This window comes from Montipora capricornis, chromosome 3 (genome assembly GCF_036669925.1).
Source record: "Montipora capricornis isolate CH-2021 chromosome 3, ASM3666992v2, whole genome shotgun sequence".
NCBI classification, from domain to species: Eukaryota; Metazoa; Cnidaria; class Anthozoa; order Scleractinia; family Acroporidae; genus Montipora; species Montipora capricornis.
In genome coordinates, this window is record NC_090885.1 from 15,149,758 (window position 1) to 15,174,816 (window position 25,059).

Sequence of the window (25,059 nt, forward strand, 5' to 3'; positions counted from 1 at the left end):
TGCAGAAGAAAAATTAACGAGGCTGCGGCTTGTATGCATTTTAGCCAATATATAAAATTCCAATTCCAATTTACAGTATTGCTAACAAGTGATTGCATCAAATGAAATTATATCTCGGTTCTTAATCTTTTATATTTTCATCGAAAAAGCACGCCTTTTAAAACTCCGCATTGACCTATCACAGTTCATTGCTACGTTGTCTTTTCTTTTGGAATTGTGAATTTTACTTCAGTCAATATTTACAGGAGAGTTCCATTTATTCTTTCGTCCTCTTCTCAGGATACTTTCTTTTACAGTTTCGCTAGAAAAAGGTAAATCTGCGGTCAGTGCCCCGATCGAGCTGTCAAAAAGATGAATTTTTTAGATAAATTATTAAATTTAACCAACAGGCAGGTTGATAAGATATGTGACTTGAGTTTTTACAAAATCGTCTCATAAAAAGTCATGTCCGCGTTGCTGAAGTCCGTCTTGGGTGTTCCATTCTGTTGTTTTCCATGTTTTGGCACAGGCGGGAAAAAGAAACTCACTCAGAGTGTGAATGGCAGTAGTTTCGTTGAAGGACTGTGTGATCCAGGGACATCAGTGTGCCCTCTCTCGATTTTCAAGGATGGAAAATCATCAGGGTATGAGCAGAACACGGAATTCTTTTCAGCAAAGAGATTATTGGTTAATACTCTGATACTAACCACGATTTAGCTTGGTCACACAGAAAACTGCCCGATATTTCTTTGAATCATATCCCAAATTTACTAAGATTAGCTGGTTGTGACAGTAAAGTTGGCAGCCCAACATTAGTTATTCCGTGCAAAATGAAAGATTTAAGCAAATAGGTTAACATCTTTTCGTGTTTTTGCCCTCTGGCAGGTAAAAGTCGAGTTTTAAACTGAGAAGTTCTTTTTGAAGATTGAAAAAGTTTCGACTTCATCAGCCCAGTTTTGATTGGTAATATCAGAAGCCCCTGACAAGGAGCTAACAACCTGTGTCATGGCATTTTTACAGACCGATCTATTTTTAGAATACCTTTTCCGAGAATGAAACAAAAGCAGTCCTGGTGCGTTGGCGCCATCATGTCAAGTTTGTTGCTTGTGACTGGTCATCGGGATATGAGGAGAGTCTCATTCGCAGGAAATTCAGACTAAAAATAAATCGGTCTGTGAAATCGCCGTGACGGGAATATATGGCTGTTGTTCGCTCCTAGTCATAGACCACGTTAATATTCACGTTGAGATAAACACGAACTCAGGCAGTATTTATATGAGGACCTTGAGAAAAATCATACAAAAAGCTATGGCTTGAGACATGTTCATTGCTTTAAGATGAACTTAAATACATCATAATCGAGCTATTTTTAAACTAAGATAAAGTTCCCTGAAGTTCATTCGAGCTAATTTTTACTGACACCTGATCATTCATAACTGATCATTGATCGAACAACCACATCCAATTAATTTAAGTGCACTTTAGCTGTAGAAGTCTGAGTCAAATGCTTTTGAAAAGATGTCCTTCACAAGAACTTTGTGGTTTGACTTATAATGCTGTTCGGTCAATTATTTTAGATGTTCCATTATGTAAAGACCTGGCGTAGGACTAAATAACTTGGACGTTTAATGAAGAAACCCAGCATAAAGACAGTTTGATGCGACTCTAGTTTGAATGCAGCTTGCAAAAATCAAAATTCAAAGACCCTCTTGTCTATTACGTCTTCATCAGGGATGATACAAAGTCATGATCAAAAGAGCTAGTCCTTTTATATGCTACCTTGCTTGGCAAAAAGATTGATTAATAATTTCCCTCACCAGCGAGAAGGAAAGGAACTCTTAGGAACTCCTCGGTGTCCCATCACGCATGCGCGTCGTGAATCCAATGAACAGGCGTCATTCTCGTCCCCAGAGCCCTCAGTTTCTTTGGTCACGCGGTTGGCGAGAAACGGAGGGCTCTGGGGACGAGAATGGGCAGGCGTGAAAAGTCAAGCTAGTTGTAGCGGGCCTTTAAACCGGTTAAGAGTTTAATCATTCCGATCCAAAGTTCTGGACGACATTGTGGAAATTCTTGCAAAGGTTTTCTTTCCTTCTCGGAAATCAAGGAAACCTCTGCCAAGAAGAATATTTGTTTGCTTACCAATTTGCTAAAAAAGAAAAGGGAGCGCCCATTCAGATAGTAATTAATAGGCCTTACTCACGACAGCCGCCATGCTGGTTTTCAAATTGTCATGCAAATTAGCCATGTGTTATGCTGGGCGGCAAACATTGGGAAAAAGGCAAACTGCGGAAAATCGGCTCGTCGAAATATTGAAATAACATTGCTAAAAGTACATTTTAGAATTTATAATTAAGTACCTTTCATAATAATTTGATATATTTGATTGCCTTTTACAGTTTGACTTTCTACTTCGTTATCTGCTCATTTTTCACTAAAAAACATCAAAGTAACTTGTGTAATCATCCATTTTACTAGTAGGTGATAAACATTCAATTAACGTGAAACAAATCATCTGTGTGGCTAAGATGTTCGTTATAACCTCTCGAACTTGTGTTGTTTGCCCCCTCAGAACTGTGTAGCTAATTTGCATGATAATAGCAAATCCAACATGGTAGCCATCGTGAATAAGGTCTATAAGCCCTTTTCTTAACATAAGATGCAAATAGATGTCATGTAAAAGACATCATCTTAAAGGAGCGGGGGCGGCATTTATCACGTGCCGCCGGTACCGCTGAGAGGCGGCGATAATTCTAGAATTACCCCCACGCACTTCTGTGGTCATGGTGGTTAGTTTGGCAAGCATGTTTTCACGAGGCAGAGTTTTCCTTTTGCTCAGAACTGGAGCACGGCGTCTGACAGTCAACTCACTTTCCCGCTCCTCTTGCCAGACCTCGATCTGTTCACAGACAGGGTAGCTTTCTGTTTTCTGTCTTTTCCTATATAACATTTTCGCAGCTATTTTATACAGAGTGTTTTCACTCGCGTGATCAGTAACCTTTTTTTCCACCGAAACAAAAGAAAACGTTTGCATGACAATAGAGTTCAATTCCCCGAGGATTAGTTGGGTACACCAAAATGGCCGTCGTTTCATTCTTTATGAACACAAACGAGGCCGCCGTGACGTCACGCGATATGTTCCCAGAACAATATTCAAAAGCAGATGATCTCTAAAAACGTATTTACATCATCAAACTACTTTTACGACATTATACATCAATTAACTCCAATATCCACTCCACTCCACTCCACTCTAGTATCCTCATCTCGCTTCAGTTTCATCTCTGGTTCTATTCGGGCTGCCAATTCATTTCTTTTTTTAAATTCGGTCCACCCCAGTGAGGCGTTGCGATACAATATTTATTTAACCACATGAAGTGAAATTCATTTTGTCTTTCAGCCAACCAGATGAACAAAAAGGTTCGGTCGGCAAGAAAAGGAAAACTAATGTTGACTTCTGAAAGGATTCGAAAACGTGGTAAGCTAAAAGACTAAATATCCGCAATAAGTTAGGCGTGAGATCCCTCCCCCAAAGGCTGATTTCATTGCACGTGAGAATTTGAAAATGATAAAGTGAAAGTTGATTTTTAGTTTTGAAATTTACGGAGAGAATTTCAGCGAAATTGGAACTGGAAGACAAGGATGCTGTGTTGGTCGAGAATGGGTAGTTTTTATGGAATGGGTGGCTTTTTATGGGTGCAGGGATGGCGCAGTGGTGAGAGCACTCACCTTCCATTAATGTCGCCCGAGTTCGATTCCCAGACTCGGCGTATAGGTGGTTTTCGACTTAATCTCCAGAGACACAGATAACAATGCTGCAATGTACAATTGCTGGTGGACGAACAAAAGGAGCTAATTAAAGATCTTTTGCTTTCGTCCACCAACATTGCGGCGATCACGCAACGTGAAAACAACCCATTGGGTTCGGTTGAATTTGTTGGTTCTCTACTCTGCATCGAGAGATTTTCTCCGGGTACTTCTCTTTCCCCTCTACTCAAAAACCAACAGATGACTTGATTCACGTTAATTGTTAATTTCAGTGTCCCCAATATTAGTTGTCCAGTGCTGAAACGACTAGACAATTAAATAAAATTCCTTTTCTTGCCTTTGGTGTGTTCTTCTAAAGGAAATGCGCCGATTCACACTAGGCAAAAGCCATAACTTAAAGGCGTCGGGGAAAAAATCATACAATCGACGATGTAAAAGATCCTCGTACACTTTGAAAACCACAAAGCAACCGTGGAGTTCGGTTTGGTAACGAGTCTTTGTTTGTGGCTTGGTAACGAGCCTTCGTTTGTCTTTATTTGTCGTCCCTGACAACGTTACCAAAACTTTGCGGTCGCTTTGTCGTGTACGAGGATCTTTTCCATCGTTTTATCGGTTCGTTTGGGACACTGACAGGCGCCTAACGTCGCTGGCAGGGCTTCGATTGCGTGGCTATTAAAAGTGACTTGCAAATTGAATTAATTAATTAAGTCGTACAATGTCAATAAGCAAGTACTAGCTGCTTTAACTCCGAAACACGGCAACGGTTGTTTATCGAGGAAACTGTATACTTATCAACAACAGAGTCTAGAGCGTTTACGACTGCATGTATTTGAAATTGTTCAGTATCGGTTGATTACCTGTAACAGAAACGTACAGCTTTGAGAGCTTTGACAATGAAATGGAGGGTGTGAAAACGTATCATATTGTATTCATTCTATGGTATGACAAAGACGAATTACGCTGCCAAAATTCCTTTGAAGACAACTTTTGAAGATCTTTTTTGTAAGCCAAACTCTCACAAATGCTGTATCTCCTCCTTCAAACTCTTCCAGCTCGTCCAAACACGTGTTTTATAGCTGTTAGCGACTTCGGCGCCCGAAAAAAGAAATCCTGACACTCACGGTTCAATTTTCCCCACCCCACGCAGGTAAAGGTCAAATTCCCCACTCCCCGGGCAGAGAAGATAGTCAAATGGCCCGAGGGGGATGTTGAAGTTTCGATTTGATCGGCGCATTACTTGATACCTGCAGCTAACACACAAGGAATTAGCTCATATCAAAGGAGTTTCTTCCACTTGTGGCAAAAACACGTTTGCCTCAGCTGTTTGCCTTACACGTGTTGCTTAATCTCTCTTGTTTACAGTCAGGTTGTAACTTGTTACTTTCGTTTTTTCAAGAGGCGAATTCTCGCGTAAGGCGTGTTATCGTCTCTCCACAGTTTCACTCTTCGTTTATACTTTCGCTTGACAAGACGCATGAAGTTTCGCAGTCTGGAAACTAAACTGATCTTTTGTCTTTTACAGATGATCCTGAAACTTTCCGTCCAACTTGTTTTCCTTCCCGGCTGCTGCTACAACATACACATCCTTCGTTGTCAATGACAAATGAATTGTAGATGTGACTTTGAAAGCATTTATCCATAAACTGACTCAATAATCTAAGGGGTATTTACATCAGACCGGGACAAACTCGGCTTAGACCGGCATGAGTCCCTATTGGCTCCTATGAATTTCTTTTCTTGAATTGACCTGCCTCATTTTGTCTTGGTTGCTGCACCGCGACGAGGAACTCTCGAACCGGTCTGAATTCGTACAGTTCGCGGGTAAATGACGACAAATCTCAAGCAGGGTACAGAAATTTCAAGCCTGTATGCTTTTGGGTCAGTGATATATTTATTACACACGCGATATTATTTCGTTCCGACCCTCAATTTGGCTACCCTAGGCCTAATTAGGGTTTTTAGGCCTAGAGTTAGCCAAATTGAGCGTTTTGGGTCACTTTTAAAAAGGTAAAACAATGACCTGCAACGAGTGACCTGTGGAATGTGACCTGCGTTTTAGATCCGCCGATTTCTTCCCGGTTTCATGTAAACGGCCGCAAAAATAATAATTTCATACCGGTACAAGTTCATACGGGTCTGAGTTCGTCCCGATCTGATGATGTAGACTACTTGAACGAAATGAACACTGCATGTCAACTTCAGTTCAATGGTATATTCATTAAATGAACGGAGTATAACATCTATCACATGCATAGCTGGACTCTCTTTAATTTGATTTTGTTTCCTCTTTTTGCACAGCCAATATCGAACTCTAATGTTCATGATCTTCGTGTTATATTTGTCGATGTTTCTAAGGATGGTCTGATAGTAGAATAGTATTTGATAGTAAGAGCTAGGTTAAATAAATTGATATGTGAGAAAAAGCTAGTGAGACTGTCAAGACTGAACAAGAAGAAGAGGACTAATCACTTCTCGATGGAAAGGATGTTTTTGCCGTTCACTCCGCTGGATTTCGGATAGGTAGTTCTTGTCCAACTGCTGATACTTTCGTAGCGAAGCATCTTGAAAGAGCACTGCCAGTTGACAACAAACGTATCGCGACAAACGGAGCGTCTGGAACAGGCTGAGATTGAGATCATATATAGGATCAAAGTCAAAGAAACAAATCGCAAAAGAATATCTGCCATGGACATTTTGTTAACTTGAGCAATGCGCGTGCGTACACTTTGTAATCCGCGACTTCAGTGCGTACCATATGGAAGATACAACGACTTTTTCGAAAAATATTAAGGCGACCATACTCGTACGTATGTACCCTAGGGATCTGTCTCCTATGGGTTAGGGCCAATATTTCTCTACTTCACTGCCGTATCGGGAGGAAGGGCGGTACCTGAAAGCAACGAAGGGCCAACCGCGTCCGAAAGCGATACCAGGGTCGAAATCCCGGGCTGACTCGTCTGGTACGACGCTTTGGCGCGATGTCTAGAGACACTGCGTTTTCTCTTTTGTTCAAGCATTTCGTCAGCGCGTGCGTAAATGTTTTGGTGCTCCAATACCTACTACACCAGCAAAAAGATACTGATTTTTATAAAGAATTGACATTTCAGTTGATTCTACAAGCCTAAACATAACGTCCAGGAGACAGATTGATCACCCTGTAGTTTATGAATGCCTGATCGTCGAGGCTTGAAAGAATAAGAAGAGAAAATTGAGTAATTTTGGCGATAGCTTCAACAGTTAAATGTCTTTGTTACTATGTTTCTCCCTAATTCTGTAAGTCTGTGTGAACGCTTGCTCAGCATAGACCTCTTTTATAATGGCGGTCAAATAAAATATTCGTTTGTTCTAATGCTAATAAGCCTTTCTGGCCTCGCTACCACAAGCAAATTTCAAAAGAATATTTTGTTTCAAAATAAGTGCAATAGGTCTAATTAACAAAAATACAAAATAATGTAAAAGTGGTCGCCATTTATGAAAGTGGTCTATTGCTGTCACATTTAATTACGTTTCATTTACTTGTCAAGGATTGACAATTTTCTTGGCCGGTATTTCAGTTCGAAATTCAACAAAAGGAGCTAATTTTGACATATACGTCAAAAATTCAATTGGGTCGAATTCACTCGGAATCAACGATCATGAAGACTGAATCAAAACACTTGAGTATTTAAGCGTTGGGAGAGGTCATTTCTCATTTCAAAATATTTGGATTTTAATTCCAGCTACATTCTGCTACCAGGAACAGAAATATCGGGAAAAAATTTCAAAAACTATTTTTATTCCGTTATGTTTCAAAGAAACGTACGCTCAGGGCTTACTTGACAAGAGCAAAAGCAAAAGCTTCACTTGTCATATTCATAACATTTTTTATATGACAGAGAAGGAGAGAGAGGAGGCTTTGAATAGATTTTTTGTTGAGAGACTCGTAATAGACTCATATTATGAGCAGAGCCGGCAAAGTTCCAATTCTTGGTTTGCATCCACGTGATGAGACGGCCATGTTGTGTACAAAACCCACAAGTTTTGCATAATAATAGAATGCAATTCCAAAAAAGAATTTTACTGCATTGTTCTGTACACCATCAATAAGGTTAAATTAATGGCACAACGAACTATTATTATAGCTATGTGGGATGGCCACAGGCAGACCACGTTTAAAATTTAGTCGAGTTTTCTTTTAATCGGGGTCCCATATGGTAATCGCCACGTACAAGTGGTTTGAGGGGTTTTATGTTGGATGTCCATGGCAGACCACGCTGAGAATTCAGGTTGGTTTTCATTGGTGTTAGAACGGGGAATTCCCTGGGACTTTCTGGCTTAATCGCACGATTTCATTGGCTTCGATTGTGCATATAGCCAAGAGCTTGCTTTAATTTTCGTACAGAACCTCCATTTTATTTCACTTTCGTTTTATTTTTATTTCAGACTGAAGATCAAATAGATCAGCGATAAATTAAAGAATTGAAACACTGTAAATATGGATGTGAATATTATGTACACTTGAGTTGTAAAATTCTCTTTTGGAGTAGGGTATTGGCTTTATTTATTCGGTTACAGAAACTGATTTGTCTAGTACAAATCTTTTAATAATTATATTATTACTTTTGGCTCTTAAAACGTGGCAAAACGTTGTGGTAAATTTAGCCTGTGTCATCTCCATTTTTCGTCTTCCACCTGTTCAACCAATCTGGTCAGCAAAGCGTCGGGTCTTTTTTTCAAACATGCGCAAAATAGGAGAGCTGTGGTATCGAGTGCTCATCCAATGGAACGAAACGGTAGGCATAAGAGATGACTTTGATTGTGTGACAACACAGGTGCGCACGACGACGAAAGATTTGAATGTCTTGCGATGTTTTCTGGTTAGGCAGGCAGGCAATTAGAAAATTGAAGTTAAGTTTTGCAGCTTAAGTAAAAGCCACAAAATATCGTTGAGAGAGACACAAACTAAAAATATATTCTCCAATCGTCTGTGGATTTTCGTTAGAATTCTGTCATGTACTGAGGTCCAAAGTACACCAACAGGAAAGTTTGCAAAATGGTGCAAAGATCCAGTCCCATCCACTGAGATCACAACAACGTTTCTGCCCTCGGATACCTTCACCTTTTCCTTTCAAAAACTTACAAGTGTAATTGTTCTACACTATCCTTGATAACGATAGCCTTTGAGATTTTGGTAATTCGACCAATATCTATTGGAGGGCCTTCCATAAATCTGATATCTTGCGTATGGATTCTGGTATTGTGATCGTGCTCGCGCATACTGGGCATTCTGCCTGTAGTAATTATTGTAGTTATTTTTCTGGGCAGATGGGTAATAATTAGGATATCTCATTGACGCTTGAGCTGCAAGCTGAGGCGCCGAGTACGTCAGTGGTCTGATAGCATTCTGTTGCGCAACACTCCGAGCGATGCAGCATCGAACGGAACACAGAGGTGCGCAAATGGCGGGACAAGATCCAGGACACCTTGAAGTAACTGCTTGGGCCGCGGGGGGCATGGGGTAATAATATGGTGCAGTCTTAGGGGGAGAGAGAGGAGGAGGAGCGCAGCAGGCTTGGGAACAGGTTGGGAAGCATTTTGCTGGACAAGCCCCTGGACATGTCGGTGGAATGATGGGACGCGGCGGAGAAGGCGGGGGTGGAGGAGAACAGCAGGCTATGTCACATCTTGGAAAACACTTGTATGGTTTGTGACAGGGTAAAGAACAAACCTGAAAAGGAACAAACACAAGTTTTAATACTTTGTAACTCACATGAGTTTTGATTTAGGAATACTGATAAAGAGCTAAGCAAAAGTGACGATGACTACAGCGCTAATGCTGTCTAAACATCAGGGGCAACTTGCACATTTGGTTGAGCATCGGACTGTCGAGCGGAAGGTCGTTGCTTCAATCCCCAACCGGATCACCTCATTCAAAGCAAATGAGTCAAGGCAAAATCGAGGTATATTTAAATGATTAATTACATTTAGCGCGACTCCTCGTCACACTACAGTCTAAATGACAATAAACGAAATGTTAGAAGCAATAAGAACGCTTATTACATACAACTAAATACAACGTTACCTCAGATAAACGCAAAATCATAGGCTAAATTGACACCAAAATATCGGAAGCAAATCATCTTATTAACTATTCTTCTGTAGACGTGGTCGATGGAAAAATTTAATAGAACGGTGATTGCAAAAGCAAAAGAGACGTTACTCCGGCTCTAACGAAAGGAGATCGCAATTAACAGGAAGTGTCCAGAAATCTATTGCAACTTAGTTGACTATCGATCAACAGGAGTTATCCTAATCACCGGCACAATCTTTGGATGCTGTATGCAGCGGTAGATAATCCTCGCGTATTTATAAACATCAGGGCAAATAATGGAGTTCTTCTCTCCAAGAAAAGAATTAGTAGTTGCGACAGTACACTTATTTTCCCCTTGACACAGGTCGTACAACTTTGTGTTGACCCTTTGCTCTTGCTGCACGCAGTGACCCTTAGAGGGGAGAATTTTGTGCTGGCAAGTAGAGTTGTCATCTCTTCCGTAGAAGGTGCTGTAAATGGCGATGCGATCATACCTAGGAAAGACCGAGAGAAATTATACCGTTACGTTATTTCACGGATCAACTAGAGCGAGTTTCAATCGAGTGTCGTAAAACCAAAACCAAAGTAATTACTTTGGCCAATCAAAAAGAACGGAGACAATCCGGTAAGCTTTGGTTTCACTTCTGATTGGTTGAAAAAGTGGCGCGAGACATTGAACCAATCACTGAGTGAAATAATCATAAACCAAAGCAATTCGCTTGTTACTTTCGACACTCAATTGAAAACCGCACTAAAAAAATTCAATTGAATGACATTAACTTATTCCCTCAGCAAATCACAACAGCCACAGATAAGAAACCAATCGAATAGCGGCAAGTTCATGTTAAGACAAAAAGGAAGGAAAAACGGGTGATCAAGTCATGTGATTTTCGGACGGTTTCTGATTGGCTAAGCATAGCTACATAAGACAAGAGAATATGTACTCCATGATAATTATTTGAAATCTATTTTTAGATCGCGCCCAGGCTGCGAAGGTTATTTTTATCTGTTGTTACCGTGACCGCACAATCCACTTTCACATCAACTGACCAATAAGAATTAAAAGAAAAGTGAGAGAATTTTTTGTTATTTCCGGAGACCCATTTGCAAACACGAGCAGACGAGAGCATTTTAAGAACTGCTTGTGCCGCGTAAGACTAAGTTTAAAGGGAACCACCACTCTTCCTACAAAATAAGTTTAAACCGAAGGAAATTATGCTTACAAACAAATGTGATCGAAATTTGTTTTTAAAACAGTGTTTATATCAAGAAAAGTGAATTTTAAAATCGCTTATTTTCACTTTCAAATTTCACGGGCGCAGCCATCTTTAATAATTGCGACGTGTTACGGTTGCCCTACTGTTTTGACAAAAGGAGCTTTTGTCTAATAACAATAGGGCAACCGTAACACGTCATAATGATTCAAGATGGCGGCGCCCGCGAAATTTGAAAACAAAAATAGGCGATCCTAAATTCGTATTTATTTCGGATACAAACACTTTCTTTGAAATACTTCAGTTTAGACCAACTTGACTGTAACGGTTATTTCTTGTGATTTAAAGTTACTTGTTTGTTGAAGTGGAGGTTCCTTTTAAAGTTGCGTGGTCTCTTACTTGTTAGGGCATCTGATCTTCAGTTTGTGCCCCTCACAAGCAACTGCCACCGACTGTTTCCTCTTTAAATATAACGGCATTGGTGGAGGTTTAGGAGCACAACATTCGATAGAACAGCGAGGATAGCACTCCTTTGGACAGTCTGCTGGACAGGGAGGGGGTGGGGGAGGCGGAGGGGGAGGGGGAGGGGGAGGCGGAGGTGGTGGAAGAGGCGCTACAGAGGGTGCAGGAGCGAGAGCAAAGGCTGGGGCGGGAAAAGCTGCTGGAAAATTTTGGAGGTACTGAGATGGCGAAGGAGCTGACTGAACAGCCGGCCTAAAGTAAAACTGTTGCTGCAACTGCTGCTGCTGCTGCTGCTGCTGCTGCTGCTGTGGACGACGTTGCAGTATTTGTTGCTGCAGTGGTGATTGCTGAGTCATGTAGCAGCAATAAGGGCTACATGTGGGATAACATTGTGGAGAACATCCCCCAGGGCAACTTCCTGTTGTAAACAACAAAATTTGTATCAGGTAATTAACAAATAAAAATCCTTCACTGTGCTTTGCTCTGACGGTTCGTGTTCCTTCGTAGAACCAAGCACCGTAAAGGATTTTTTTTATGTTTCCTCAAACATGCAATTGAAGGCGTTAGTTTTCTGCAAATTTTTCCTGTCAAAGGACCATTTATCAGTCTCTTGGTTTCGTCAGCACAATTCATTGGACTGTTGAAATGCACGTCAACCTGAGCTAATCAGATAATGTAAATAACGAATGCTGACTTTAGCTCCGTGCTTTGAGCTGCTCTAAGGCACGTGGCTCGAACTAATGATCACAGCGTATGTTATGACAGCATATCATTTCAATTATACTCAGCAACAGAGATGAGCTTCATGATCTCTTCATAGCCGAGCAAACCGCAAAATCATTTTCCATTGAATTTTTTCCGTTTACAGCAAGAACAAAACTGCGTGGCATAGCCGTTTTAAGCGGAAGGTTACGATCTCCTGGAAAAGATGAAAACTGCATGCGATCCTCTGACATTAGTGTCAAGAGAATCAAAAGAGAAAATAATCGTCTCGTGCCTTGTAACCTTTTCCTTTTGAAGATAAAGAGGACTTAGCGACAATCATGGAAAGTTTCGAGGGTTTAAAGTGCCCTGTGACCAAAAAAATCAATTCTTATTTTTCTTTGGATTTCAAAACTATGTTAACTAAACACTAAGCGATCGAAGTTTTAAGCCTTGATTTTAAAAAGACACCTGTTTAGTTCAACTGGAATTTTCGTGTTTAATGGTCCGCCATTACTAAGAGAGCTGGATCGAAGAGAAAATGACGTCAAAGGCTCGCTAGTTTCAGAATGCAATGCCCGTGTACGCCGCAGAATTAATATGCAGCACGGGAGTTTTGGGCTTTTAGACTTTTATACTCGAGTTTTGCATACTTATTTAATAAGCTGCATTCACTGGCTGAATTTTGAGCTAGTCAGCCTTTGACGTCACTTCCCTGGAGTCCAATCAGTCAGTTTTGAACGTGAGTAATGGCGGACCGTGAATTCCAAAACTTACACTCAAAGTAAACGGCCTTTGGATACAAATAAAACCTCAAATTTTGCCAGTCAGATGTTAAGCAAACACTTTCAAAATCTGAAGCAAAAAACGAAGTTATTATTATTATTTTTTTTATCACAGGGACACTTTAACATTCGAGAAACACAAACCAGACCCTTATCTGGGTCAAAGCTCTAATTCAAGACTTCAGTTTTAACTCACCAATGAAGGAACTTTGCACGCTGGATAAACCAATAACTAGAAAACCCAGGAACCACATACTGGTCTTCCGCTGGAACAAAACTTCCTGGAAAGAGAAAACATGAATATGTCGTACTGGACCTCCCGAAGTTTCGTCATGACTAAAATCTCAACTGAACTCAGCAGGAACGGATGTCACAATGGTGGCAAAATATTCCAGTCAAATGTAAAATACTCATTGAAGACCTGAAATTCCGAGATCAATCAGGGAGCTTAATCAAGGACGCCGACGACGGCAACGAGAACGTTATGCAAAAAATTCGCGTTATTCCTATCACTTCGCGATTATCCCGAAGTCGTTCGGCATGGAAGGTGTGTGCAAAACGTTCTTGGAACAAAATTGGTGAGGACAGTGTTGCGGTTCAGTGAAGGGAGAATTGGAAATTTATCGTCGGGTTCTCGCGTCCTACACATAACCCCAAGTTTGGTGATATCACGTCGTTTTCAAGGCGAGAACAGCTAAAAAATAGCTGTGGTTGCACAAACATGGCCTTCCGGAGTGTAAATGGCTTGGGTTTGGTTCAGCTCAGGTTTGACTCAGGGTAAATGAAATGGTATAATTAACAAACAGCAAAGGATCGAACAGAGTTTTTAATTTAAGCCACAAACGAAGTATTATACACATGGGTACAAAGGCATAACAAATTGCAATTGGAAACGTTCGATTGATACAGGAATTGGATCAAAATCACAGATACATGCGCAATTTTCTATTTGCTGCTTTCCGTAAGAAATATATTTTTATACAAGCCCAATTGTATAAATTTGATGTAACTGTCATGCAAAAATATTAAAAACAAAACCATTCGCGAGATAGAAACCTGTCTTCATTGTCGACGCGAGGAAAAGTACGAGCAACCTTCACAGGTGCATGAATTACTTGTCGTTAAATTAGTCTTTTGTTCTCATAAAAGGTTCCAATGAACAAGACACAACAGCGTTTGTGTGTTGCTTGTGCGAAAATTTTGCTTGATGGTGTCGCAGTAAAACCAGTCATTTGGCTTAAGTCAACATACGATAGGCCCGTTGGTGACTGTGTTAAAGATGCAGATATTAAGAATTAAAGCCAGGCCCGGTTGTTCAAAAGCCGATTAACATAATCCAGGATTAGGGTAAAAAAAATTATTTTCTCTTATGTACAAGGCGTTTGTTTGTGTATTCTTGTTTGCGTAATTCTTGTAAATTTAAAGTGTCTTTTTGTTTACTTGTGAGAGCCAGTGATAATGTCGCGGTGTAAGTGGCCCGCCTAGAACAGCAAAGCTAACTGCGGGCCACCACGGTCGTGTTTGTATAATTATGACTGTTTGTAAATAAAGTTAGAAAAGTTAAAAATTAGAAAGACTTCAAGGACAAGGAAGCATTTGAATATTGAATACAGAGTGCCGAAAATTACTGTAGTAACAACTGTGTTTAAGAGGACAGTCAAGCTTTACACTCCGCGTTATGTTTGTTTGTCATTTGCACTCGTCACTCGCTTGAACTTCATGAGTATATGTCATTTATAACAGCTGTCCACCGTACCTGTACTGCCTGTAGTTCAGAGACATTTTCAGATCATGGTCACCACGCCATTGTTTACATTTAATTGGCACAAACACTTTACTCCTTCGACCAAACCCCTGGTACCCGCGAAACATTTTCACCGTGAGGTGCACAGAAAAATCTAAACATACCACGAATAAGGGCGTTTGAAGTTGTTATTAGAAGACTTAAAATGTAGAAATTAAAACGGTTTAATATGGTAAAGGAAGAAATCGTTTTAATCGACAAGTAATTAGAGTAAGTAGAGGTTATCGTGTTTCGGTTTAAAACAAACAATCTAGCAATCACGGGTTTACGGGTGGGTATCAGTGATCTTATTTCAGGGATTAAAATAATTAAGAACTATTGGAATAAATACATATCACTTACCAGTATTTTTATTTAACTTTCAGACTCCGCAGGGTCCTAAAAATATCTCTACAAAATGAATTAAATTCGTCACAAATAATATCTACGTTTTAAACAGTTTGAAATGACAAAAGATTGTCTGATGGAGTTTTCACACTTAAGCCACTTGTCGTCGAATGAGACAATCAATGCATGGCGGGAAAAAATTGTCAGACTAATTTCTTAAATCCGCATTAACAGAATGACATAAGGAATTATCGCTAATTACCATTCATTAAAACTCCTATATTGTGGTCTCCAACATGGCTCCTAGGTCAGAAAGTTCGTAATGGCGGAGAATTCTAAATATAGTTGTGACGCAATTTTACTACCCGTGACCATTAACAACAAAAGACTGGGTCGGATTGCGCGAACAGCAGTCTTACCTAGGCTCGTAAATAAAACAATGCGGTGTTCCTTTGTAAACTGAAAGCATCATTAGACAAGCGCTTCATTGAGCATTCAATCTTCGCGTCTTCGTGCTCTGTGAATCGCTTCACGCTCTGCGAAGTCAAGTTAGCCTCACAGCTGGTGGGATTTGTGCGGGCCCAGAGGAGAGGTTTGAAATGTGATCGCAAGAAACGCGACGCATTTTCGCAGGCGGAGACGTCGCAGATCATCATTTTTCTGGCGACCTTGCCGCCAAAGACAGCTCTCATGCATGTTCATCGCGCCACCTTCGGATGGTCGAGGCGATGGTGTCCAAATCGATAGCTAAAACGATGCCAAATGAGCCATGCTGGAGCACCAAATCAGTTTCTTGAGAAGTTGCAAGTACTTTTGTGCCAGTCACGTGAGTAACCGATTACACGAGTGCAGACCGACTGGCACAAAATCGGCCGAAATTTTAGCTCTTAATTAAAGAGAACCTCCTCTCCAACTAAACAAACTAGCTTTTAACCACAGAAAAAATACTTACAATCAAATTTATTGGAATTTTAAAAGGCGTTTGTATTGCAAGTAAATGGATTAAAGAATCGCTTATATTTTTACTCTATCTTGAATAAAAGTGACTTGTACAGTTGCCCGTCTTGCACAATAGCTCTTCGTTTCAGAATAACCGGCCCACAATGGCACGTTATTCAAGATCACTGCTCCCAGGAAAGAAGCAATTTTTTTCTCATACATTTTTATGAAATAAAATTAATCAAACCTGATTGCAAGCATTATTTTCTTTGGCTTAAAAGTATTATTTTGTAGGAGTAAAGGAGAAACTCCTTTTCTCCTACTGTCTGAAAACTTTCAAATCACGGCGTGATGAGATTTAGAAAGAATGAAAGATCTAGCTCCAAGAGAAAACCGTCCGGAACATTGCCAAGATGATCATTCAGCAAGTAAAGCTTTGGCAATAGCCGGTTTTATTACAAGTAAATTCTTAGTGATGCCTGGGTAACACCAACCCCTTTGTGAGGCTAAACCGACACAAAGAGTAAGAATCTGGTGTCAGGTTTGTCCCAATCAGCGTCAGAAAAGTGTCTATTTTTAAACCAAGTTTTGCGGTAAAAAAAAATAGTAGACCAAATCAGCTAACTTAGCTTAATGTTGTACCCAAATTCAGATCTCCCGGGGCAGGAGCTCATTAAGAGGAGCCTCTATCTCCCATACTTGGCCTCGGAGTCAAACCCTTTCCCGAGTAGATTTATTTATAGAACACCTCCCTTAGGAGATTCAGCACGCTCTCTGTTGTGAAAGCCAATCTCCCTTGGGACATTCAGCACGCTCACTGTTGTAAAAGCCAATCAAAACAGAGCTATCTCAGCGTCAATGGAATTATGATACTTTTCGCGGGAAAAACCTGTTCCTAAAAATAAATTACTCGGGAAAGGGTTGACTCAAGGAGTTAGAGGAGATAGAGGCTCCTCTTGATGCGCTCCTGCCCGGGTTAAGACTCATTGGTTGCGGTCGCATTTAGGGAGTTAACACTAGAGTTAATTTAAACCGAATTCTATAGTTCAGTGTTCGGATTAGCTAGGGATTCAACTGAAACACCAGATAGCATACGACACCAGAGTAGTGTCCACACCAGTGTTACAGTATGTTTCTCTCAAATGTGACCGCACTCATTGTGTATTGCATTTGCATTATAATGTGGCATTCACATTTAAATACCTGGAACAAAACGTTTTATTCCCAAGGGTTTGAAATTGGGTACAACATTGAGTTACAAGGAACGGGGTTACGTTTTTACAAACGTTGACCGATTTGGTCTTTTGTTTAAATTCTCGCAAAAGTTTGTTTGAAAATAGACAATTCTGACGCTGATGGGGACTAGTACAATTTGGGTAAATCTTACTCTTCGGAAATGGAGTCTGGCAGATTCTTAAACTATTGGTTTCTAATAGTGAAAAGATACTTAGGGTGCGTTCGATTGACCGTATTCCCAAATAAGAATACATGGAAGAGGACATATTCATAAATCGCGACGGCCAAAAAATTATTGTTTGTCTTTGTTTTGCTAATCATCATTTTGAATTTTGTTCGTGTGCTAACGAGGCGAGTGAGGATGGTTAGCCTAAAACCAAACGAATAATTGCTAAGTCGCCATTTATGAATCCGGTCTTTGGAAGTTAGCAATCATTAGTTTTTACGGAGATTCAAACTTAAAAATTGCTACTTTAACCTTATCTTTATGATCCTTGTTTCTTTTTTTTTTTTTACTCAAACACGCCAAACGTTACCGTTTTTTAATTATCACTCCACGTATTCTTATTCCGACTAGGGTAATCGAAATGGCAGCCCTTAGTAATACAACGGTGCTGCATTGTCAAGAAAAGCTAAAAAGGAAAGCAGCTCACTTCCGGATGGAATCCATGGCTCAAAAACATCTCGCCCATAACCTCCCTATTTAAAACCGGGAGAGAAGATATTTAGCATGGCGAGCGGATATGACGTTCAAAAATCTTATTTTTCTAGCGTCGCAGATGTGATGGTCACGCCGGTCATCAGCACAGAAGAAGACGAAAGATAATAAGGTCTGGTTCTAATCCTTTATTTCTGCTATGGGTTTCAGTTGACGTTTTAGGTTAGAATGAAGAAGGACAATTCCATTTGGCTACCTATGTGACGTGATGAATGTTCCAAGCCTGTCTTTTTGTTGGTAAGGGCGTCAGTCGTCATCGCGTTTCAAAAATATCTCTGTGTAGCTGTAACAATCCAGTGTGGGAGATCTCCGCTCCTGACCTCTTTGATGTCTTGTGCATGCTGACCCTTTTACATCACCTCTAACTTCTTTTTCAAAAACGAGTCCAAAGTTTCCCTCGGTGATGAAATATCCTTTTCACTTAATTAAAGGTAGAACTAACTCATTGCAGTGGGACTTCGTCATGAAAACGAGGCTGAAGAAGAGTTGGACTCGTCATGAAAACGAGGATGAAAATAGCAATTTTAACACTTGTCAACCCCCCCTCTCCTCGACCCAACTCCCCCTTTCCTCTAAGGGGTGGGCCAGTCGAGAGAGTCTTTAGCCTGGCCAGCCTTCAGAGGGGGTTGGGGCCATGAGATGACGGAACTTGGCGTTTAAGGAGTTTGATTAGTAGCCATCGTAAAGAACGTTAATCTCAACTGTAAGCCGTTTCTGTAAAGTAAAGAGACTCTATCTTAATTAATTTAATATTAACCTGAATCATTAGTTGAAGACAAAAACTAAACGTATTAAAGAGGAGAGTATTCCAAAAGTCAGATTCAGATGTTGTATCGCATTCGGATGTGAAAATATTAAAACATGATGATCTCTTTTTCTTGGTTGGTGTGCCTGCAAATTACAAAACGGACATTGTTTTCTGGAAATTCCCCTACTAAGCTCAGCACTTGAAAGGTGTGAAACGCTAAAGACGGAGGGAGCAGCAGTGGAAGCTGAAACTCACTCTGCTAACGATGATACTCGCCCTTAGCATACACAATGTCTCGATTGGTTGATTGATCCCGTCCAATTCCCCTTGAACCACTTGCGTCTTCACTCTGCTCCTCTCCAGACCCTTTAGGGGTTTTCTGAATTTTTGACCGTATCGTTAACTTATTGTCGATTTGGATGACGCTTGGCCATGTGGATACGTTTTCTGTTTTCCAGTATCATGGGCACTATCCGTTAGGGTAATAAATCGCCTCGGTAACTTTAATTCTCCGTTTGCTTTGTGGTCGAGTGGAGTGACAGATGCCTGGGACGTGTAGCAGTCGTAAACTGGTTGGGCTGAGTGTATTCTTGGACGGTAATTTCCGGTACAGAAGCGGATTTGACTGATGGATCGAAGAGGATGAGGTGTAAAATGAGGAAGAACCCAGGCTTTTCCCTCCATTACTTGCTATAACTTCGCTCACTGATTTGCTGTTTTTCTGATGGTTCTGAAGCGCTGTCTTCACTGAACTCGGCGGAGCGAGGTATGCACCTGTGATACAAAACGTCTCTCCATTACCAGAGTTGACACTCGAGTCTTGACAAAATGATTTAGCTGATTTAAGTCAAGAGATCTACTTCGTCGTTGGAGTAGTAAGACGATAGTTAATAGAATACGTGAAAATTCCCAAAGCCTTTTAAGCGATTTAAAGACATGACATTTTTCTACTAAATCGAGAAATTAAACTTTTCAGATCAGAATCCGACGGGGCGGTTCTTAATAGAGTGTTTTCACCCGACGTCACGGCGGCCATGTTGGTTTACCTAAACAATAGAACGGCGGCCATGTTGGTGTACCCAACTAATCTCCGGGAATTGAGCTCTATTGTCATGCAAACGTTTTCTTTTGTTTCGGTGGGAAAACGAGGTTACTGATCACATGAGTGAAAACAATATATAGGCACGCTTAGAATATTACTTTAAACATTACTTAGGCCCCTTTTTAACACGTCGCCTTTTACATGTGCCAAATCTAATGCAAATGAGCGGAAACAATAGTTTTTTCTCATTGCATTAGATTCGGCACATGTAAAATGCGACGTTTAAAACGGGCTTTAAAACGATGCTCTTATCGTGATGGATCCAATTCCGTTCACCGTCCGTAATTCAGGCACAGGTTGCTTAACTCTCTAAAGAATTTACTACCAATCGATGAAACGACTGTGCCAACCTTTAGCGGCTTAGCGATTTCCCGTTGATATGATCAAGAGTCGTTTGACCACATGATTGCGCCCGAACTGAAATATGATGTTCTAAACTAGAGCTGGGCCAACTAAACCTGAAATCAAGGTGTGTCTAGGTGTTATTTGATATTCCATTGTTAGAAAATTGTACATTTAAGGACGTTCGCGCCCATTGCTACTGCGCATCTTTTCGCACATGTCACGCACACGTCATGCATCGTAGACCACAGGTAAACACGATGCTAAAGGCGCAAAAATTTTTCCACAAGAATGGAACATTAAAGTATGTGGCATCATGGGATAGCTGTGGACCCAGGTCTTCTCGGAAATGTCACGCAATGGCGTGACAGTGCGAATAGACAATCGCTTTGAGAACTTCGCAGCGATTTTACTCTCTTGAATGCTCGGCGACCCCCATTTTTCTTTCCGTAGATCCTTCCTTTCTTGATTTTGTCCATTTTAACAAAAAACAAAAAAAATCTGTACGTGAGAAGTTACAAATATTTGGCCTTTTATGCTCTCGTGCGACCGAAGTTTTCTTTCTTAGACTAATATGTATCGTTTTTCAAGGTCTATTTCACCTCAGAAAAAGACATCAGTTGCAAAGGTTAATTTAGTTATATTAGTTATGTTGAACTGAGTACGTTTACCTGATCTAAATTCACTCATGTAGCTTTTTCATTGCTGACAGTTGTAAGCTAAGATCGTCTTAAAGTAACGCAATCTTCTAAAAATGTACCTCATGATCTCGAAAACGAGCACGGTGACCCCCCATTTTTTTTGCCTTTTGGCAAAAGTAGATCATTACCTTTGCGTGGCAAGTTTAAAAAAAATCTGTACGTGGGAACGTTTGGGCGCGAACGTCCTTAAGGACGTTCGCGCGAAAATTTTTCAACATTGATTTTTTTCTGAAACTTTTACCACTGTAAGATGATGAGTTAGTTATGTCGAAATGTAAAAAAAATGGGGGTCACCGACTTCGTTTTGGAGAGAACATGCCCAGAAAAACACCCAAAATGTGACAAAATCGGGCTTCGTTAGCGAATAAGGCCAGTGTCTGTAAACCCAAATATATTGCAATTAAATCTTTGAAGTGAAATCTTCTCTGCCAAATATTGTTTAAGTGGACTTATAAAGTGAATTTAGTCACTGGTGAGGTTCCTTAAAGATCAAGTTCGCATTTAGCGACCACAGTTTCACGCGCCTTGCAGCCGCAAGATGGCAGGATTTGATGTCCCGTGAGCAGAAATCTTGAATTTTTTTAACTTCCCACATTGATTTTTTGTTCATTTTTGGACAACCTGGAGATATTGTAAATAGAACCGTTTCTGGAAAGAAAAATAGGGGTCACCGAACGTCCAAGACCGTTAAATCCAGGCAAAGCTATAGCAATGGCCTTTTGCCCTATGATTTCTCATTTTATTACTTAGTGTGCGCGCTCGTGTATGACGTGGCGTGTGCATTTACGTGCGCAGTAAGGATGCGCAGAAACAATTGGCGCGATCGTCCTTAAACGCTATCCCTCGAACATAAGTGCCTTCCCCTTTTTGAGGCGTTTGATGAGTCTGAAACGTCATCAACGTCCTTTAGTTTAAATAGATCTACGACGATTGCGTCATCGAAAACGTCACCTCAAAAAATATACATGTACTATCACAAATCTTTCGCGATTATTCTGTTTCGTTCACATCGCACAATGAGGGCGAAGTATATAGATTGGTACAAGCGGTTTCGGAGTAAAAAAACTTGAACTCCCTAATACAGCCAATGCTATGACTCTGTGACATTTAAGAGAAATAAAGTTCTATTCTCACCTCCGAAACTTCACCAGTGATTCGTATGGAGTGTGAGTGGGTTAGTTTAATTCCATTTGCTTCGCGGATTTTTTTAAAATCTAACCTTGACTTTGGTTACCTGTACTTCACGTCCAAGTATTTGTAAACATCAGGCATATTGTGGTTCCAGCCTTAGCCAAAAAGTTGTTATTAGCAGCAATTTCGCAGTCAGTTTCTCCTTCGCACAAATCCTTAATCTGGTGGTTGATTTGTGTTGCTTCTTCTTGACACATTGCGTTAGAGGAAGCGATTGGAGGAACACAGATCGATGGACTTTTACGACCGTACATGGTTTCCACAATTTGATTTGATCGAAATGCTTTGACATGATAAATAGGCTTTCTGTCCCTCACACACTATCGAATTTAGCTGTGGGGAAAAAGAGACAACGAAATTAGAACTATAGTCCTTCATATTGTCATGTAACAAGACGAAGAAACAAGGGAAGCGAGTGTACAACTTGTACAGAGGAACACACTGGTTCCCGTTTGATCACCAAATACCTGGATGGATGTTATCTGGGAACACCCCGTACTGTACACTCTAGGGAGTCATGCTGGGGAATTAGTCATAACCTTGCCCCCCTCCTCTTCGATTGCATATGGGCTGAGTTACAGTCGACCACAACCTTTGTTTGCCTACTCCGGTTTCCTCCATCATCAAAATCGATTCACAACTAATTACGTCTGGCTGTGTTGCTGTGCTCCGAGATCTTCATGAATTGTACATCGGATGCCAGAGGCGTGGGGTCCGACTACACATAGGATATCAGAGGCGCCTATGTAAGCTGTCCTGAGTTACCGCCCTACGCAATGATTCAGTTCCATTACGCAGTACCAATGCAACATGATTTTACCATGGTCCATCAGAACCGTTTTTTTTTTTTTGCATCGAGGAAAAGCTTTTAGGACGTATGTATTAGGAAAAGGTAAATTTAGAATCGCTTACTTTCTCTCAGATTTCCAGGGAGCCGCTATCTTGAATGATTGTGACGTGTTACAGTTGCCTTATTTTTCTGACACAAAAAGCTTTTGAATTTGCTGAGGTCCACTGTCGCTGTTAACAACGGTGTTACAATGTTGTCAAGCGGTTTCAAATGGGACCGGCCATTTTCCTAAGATCATTGTAAGAATTTGTTGCCAACGCAACGCAGCAAAACCAAAGCACATTTTTCAACGAAGTTTTTCAACTCTGAAAGCACGGTTTATATGATCTTATCTGGTGAGCATTAATCTACATTTGAGATTGACAAACCGTTTAGCAGAACCCAGTTCGATGCTAGCGTAGAGGTCGCGTTAACGACGTCACGTAACTAACCTAGCACAACTTGATCTAGTGTTAACACTGGTGTTAACAGCAGCTGGGAAAAATACGTTGTAAAAAACATTAACAACGATGTCAAGCGCTAGTGGGGCCTCAGCCATTATAACAACAGGGCACGCTAACACGTCATGGAGGCGGCGCCCTGGAAATTAAGTCTGAAAATCATTATTTCGGATACAAATGCTATCTTTGTAAAAATTGGGAATACATTGGTTGCAAACATTATTTCCAGATGGTTAGAGGCAAGGATACACACTCAAGTGAAGGAAAGTTGGGCCCTAGGGATCCCCACGCTGCTACCGGTAAGTCATCTCATTAATCTGCTGCGTTGCCAGCGTGGTAGCCTTGATGTGTAGTGGCTTAGCATGCCCGACTAGTAATCAGGGAGGTGTGGGTTCGAGTCCCGCTCAGGCAAAAACCATTTTTCGAATGGGTGTGTCGAAAGGTAAAATGCACGGTAGTGTTTCCTTTCCTTTCCCCTGTATATCTTAATAATGAAACATTATTAAAATAAAATTGTTACATACCACTTTCATGGCACTTGGCGGTTGAGCGCTCATAAATGAACCCGGGTTAGGAGCTGAGAGGATTTCTTAAAAATTGCAAAAGAGACAAAGATAAGAAGCTGTGAGAAAAAAGAAAATAGAAAAGGCTTTTTCCATTCGGTTGCCTACTGCTGTTTCCTTGCAAAATTTCAGTTTCGTGTTTCACTTCCGGCAACGATACACCACCAAAGTTCCTTTAAGAGAAACTCATGTACCCCTTCATTGTTTTCAAAGTTGCCACCAACATGGGTTGTCGGACAGCACATACGCCTTATAGCCTGCTTAGTCTTATCACAGAAGACTTGAAAGTCTTGTAGATGTGATCACAAAGCATTACTTTCTCCTCAGTTATTTAAGGACTTGGTCCGGCAGGAGCTGAACCCTTAACGAGCCAACCTGTTGTGGTGGTGAAGCCGATCTGTAGAAAAAAACTTCTACGAACCCATTTAATTTTCAAGAAGTTTTGTATCCTCTGGCTTTTAACTGTCAAACTTCGAATGCAACGAAAGCGTCAGTTTTGGCAAGTGAAATCTTCCTTCGCTGGCAATTCTACAGGTGGGATTAATATAAAAGTGTCGCCGGCAAAGGCTAGTTTGGTTTACTTTGCAAAGTGAATTAAGATGATTTTTGTCAGTCTGGAGTAGCGAAGCTGGCAGACTGTCCGCCTCTGCGTCTTGTGCGTCCGAGCAGATAACTACCAACAATTAACCCTTGACGTGACCAAACAACTGTTCAAGAAGCGTAAGAACAGGTTAAAACTTCTGTATTGCCCTTACTACATTAAAAAATTGGCGCGGTGCATTCAACTAAGCTAAGTGATAATTGTTAGCAAGGAACTAGTTCGAAAGAAGATCTATCTACAAGACTCTCATTTTGTCTGTGCTATTTTCGGTTTTCACCTCTCATTGTCAAAATATTTTATTTTACAAGTTATTTCTTACCATGTAACAGCAAGCCCAGCCCAGGTTCCTATGAAAATCCTTGTTGATTTTCCACCAATTTACATTTAAAAAGCACCGAGTCTGTTTCGTATCAGAGTGTAGCGCAACCTCAGCAATTATCTGAGTTTTCTAATCGGATAATCTGTAACCTAAGCCAGTGGATTACATCAGGTTTTTCTCGTTGCCTAAAGAGTCGAGTTT

The 25,059-nt window shown here is 40.7% G+C and overlaps 1 protein-coding gene across 1 annotated transcript; it reads right to left on the reverse strand.

The window, feature by feature from the left end:
* Nucleotides 1-7,976: 7,976 nt before the first annotated feature.
* Nucleotides 7,977-15,165, reverse strand: LOC138041157 (ras-associated and pleckstrin homology domains-containing protein 1-like). Its single transcript, XM_068886924.1, has 5 exons — nt 15,124-15,165; nt 13,174-13,258; nt 11,428-11,908; nt 10,041-10,308; nt 7,977-9,451 (listed from the first exon to the last, which is right to left on the reverse strand). The coding sequence occupies exons 2-5, from the start codon at nt 13,229-13,231 to the stop codon at nt 8,882-8,884; spliced, it is 1,377 nt and encodes a 458-aa protein (XP_068743025.1). The 5' UTR covers nt 13,232-13,258; nt 15,124-15,165; the 3' UTR covers nt 7,977-8,881.
* Between the last annotated feature and the right edge of the window lie 9,894 nt (nt 15,166-25,059).

What these genes read in the sequence shown, in the direction of transcription:
- LOC138041157 (XM_068886924.1), bottom strand. Translation starts at nt 13,231, where the DNA reads ATGTGGTTCCTGGGTTTTCTAGTTATTGGTTTATCCAGCGTGCAAAGT. An exon ending in AAGATCAGATGCCCTAACAA is followed by an intron (nt 10,309 to 11,427) that starts GTAAGAGACCAC and finishes GGTCTTTCCTAG; the next exon opens with GTATGATCGCATCGCCATTT. An exon ending in AGCATCCAAAGATTGTGCCG is followed by an intron (nt 9,452 to 10,040) that starts GTGATTAGGATA and finishes GTTCCTTTTCAG; the next exon opens with GTTTGTTCTTTACCCTGTCA.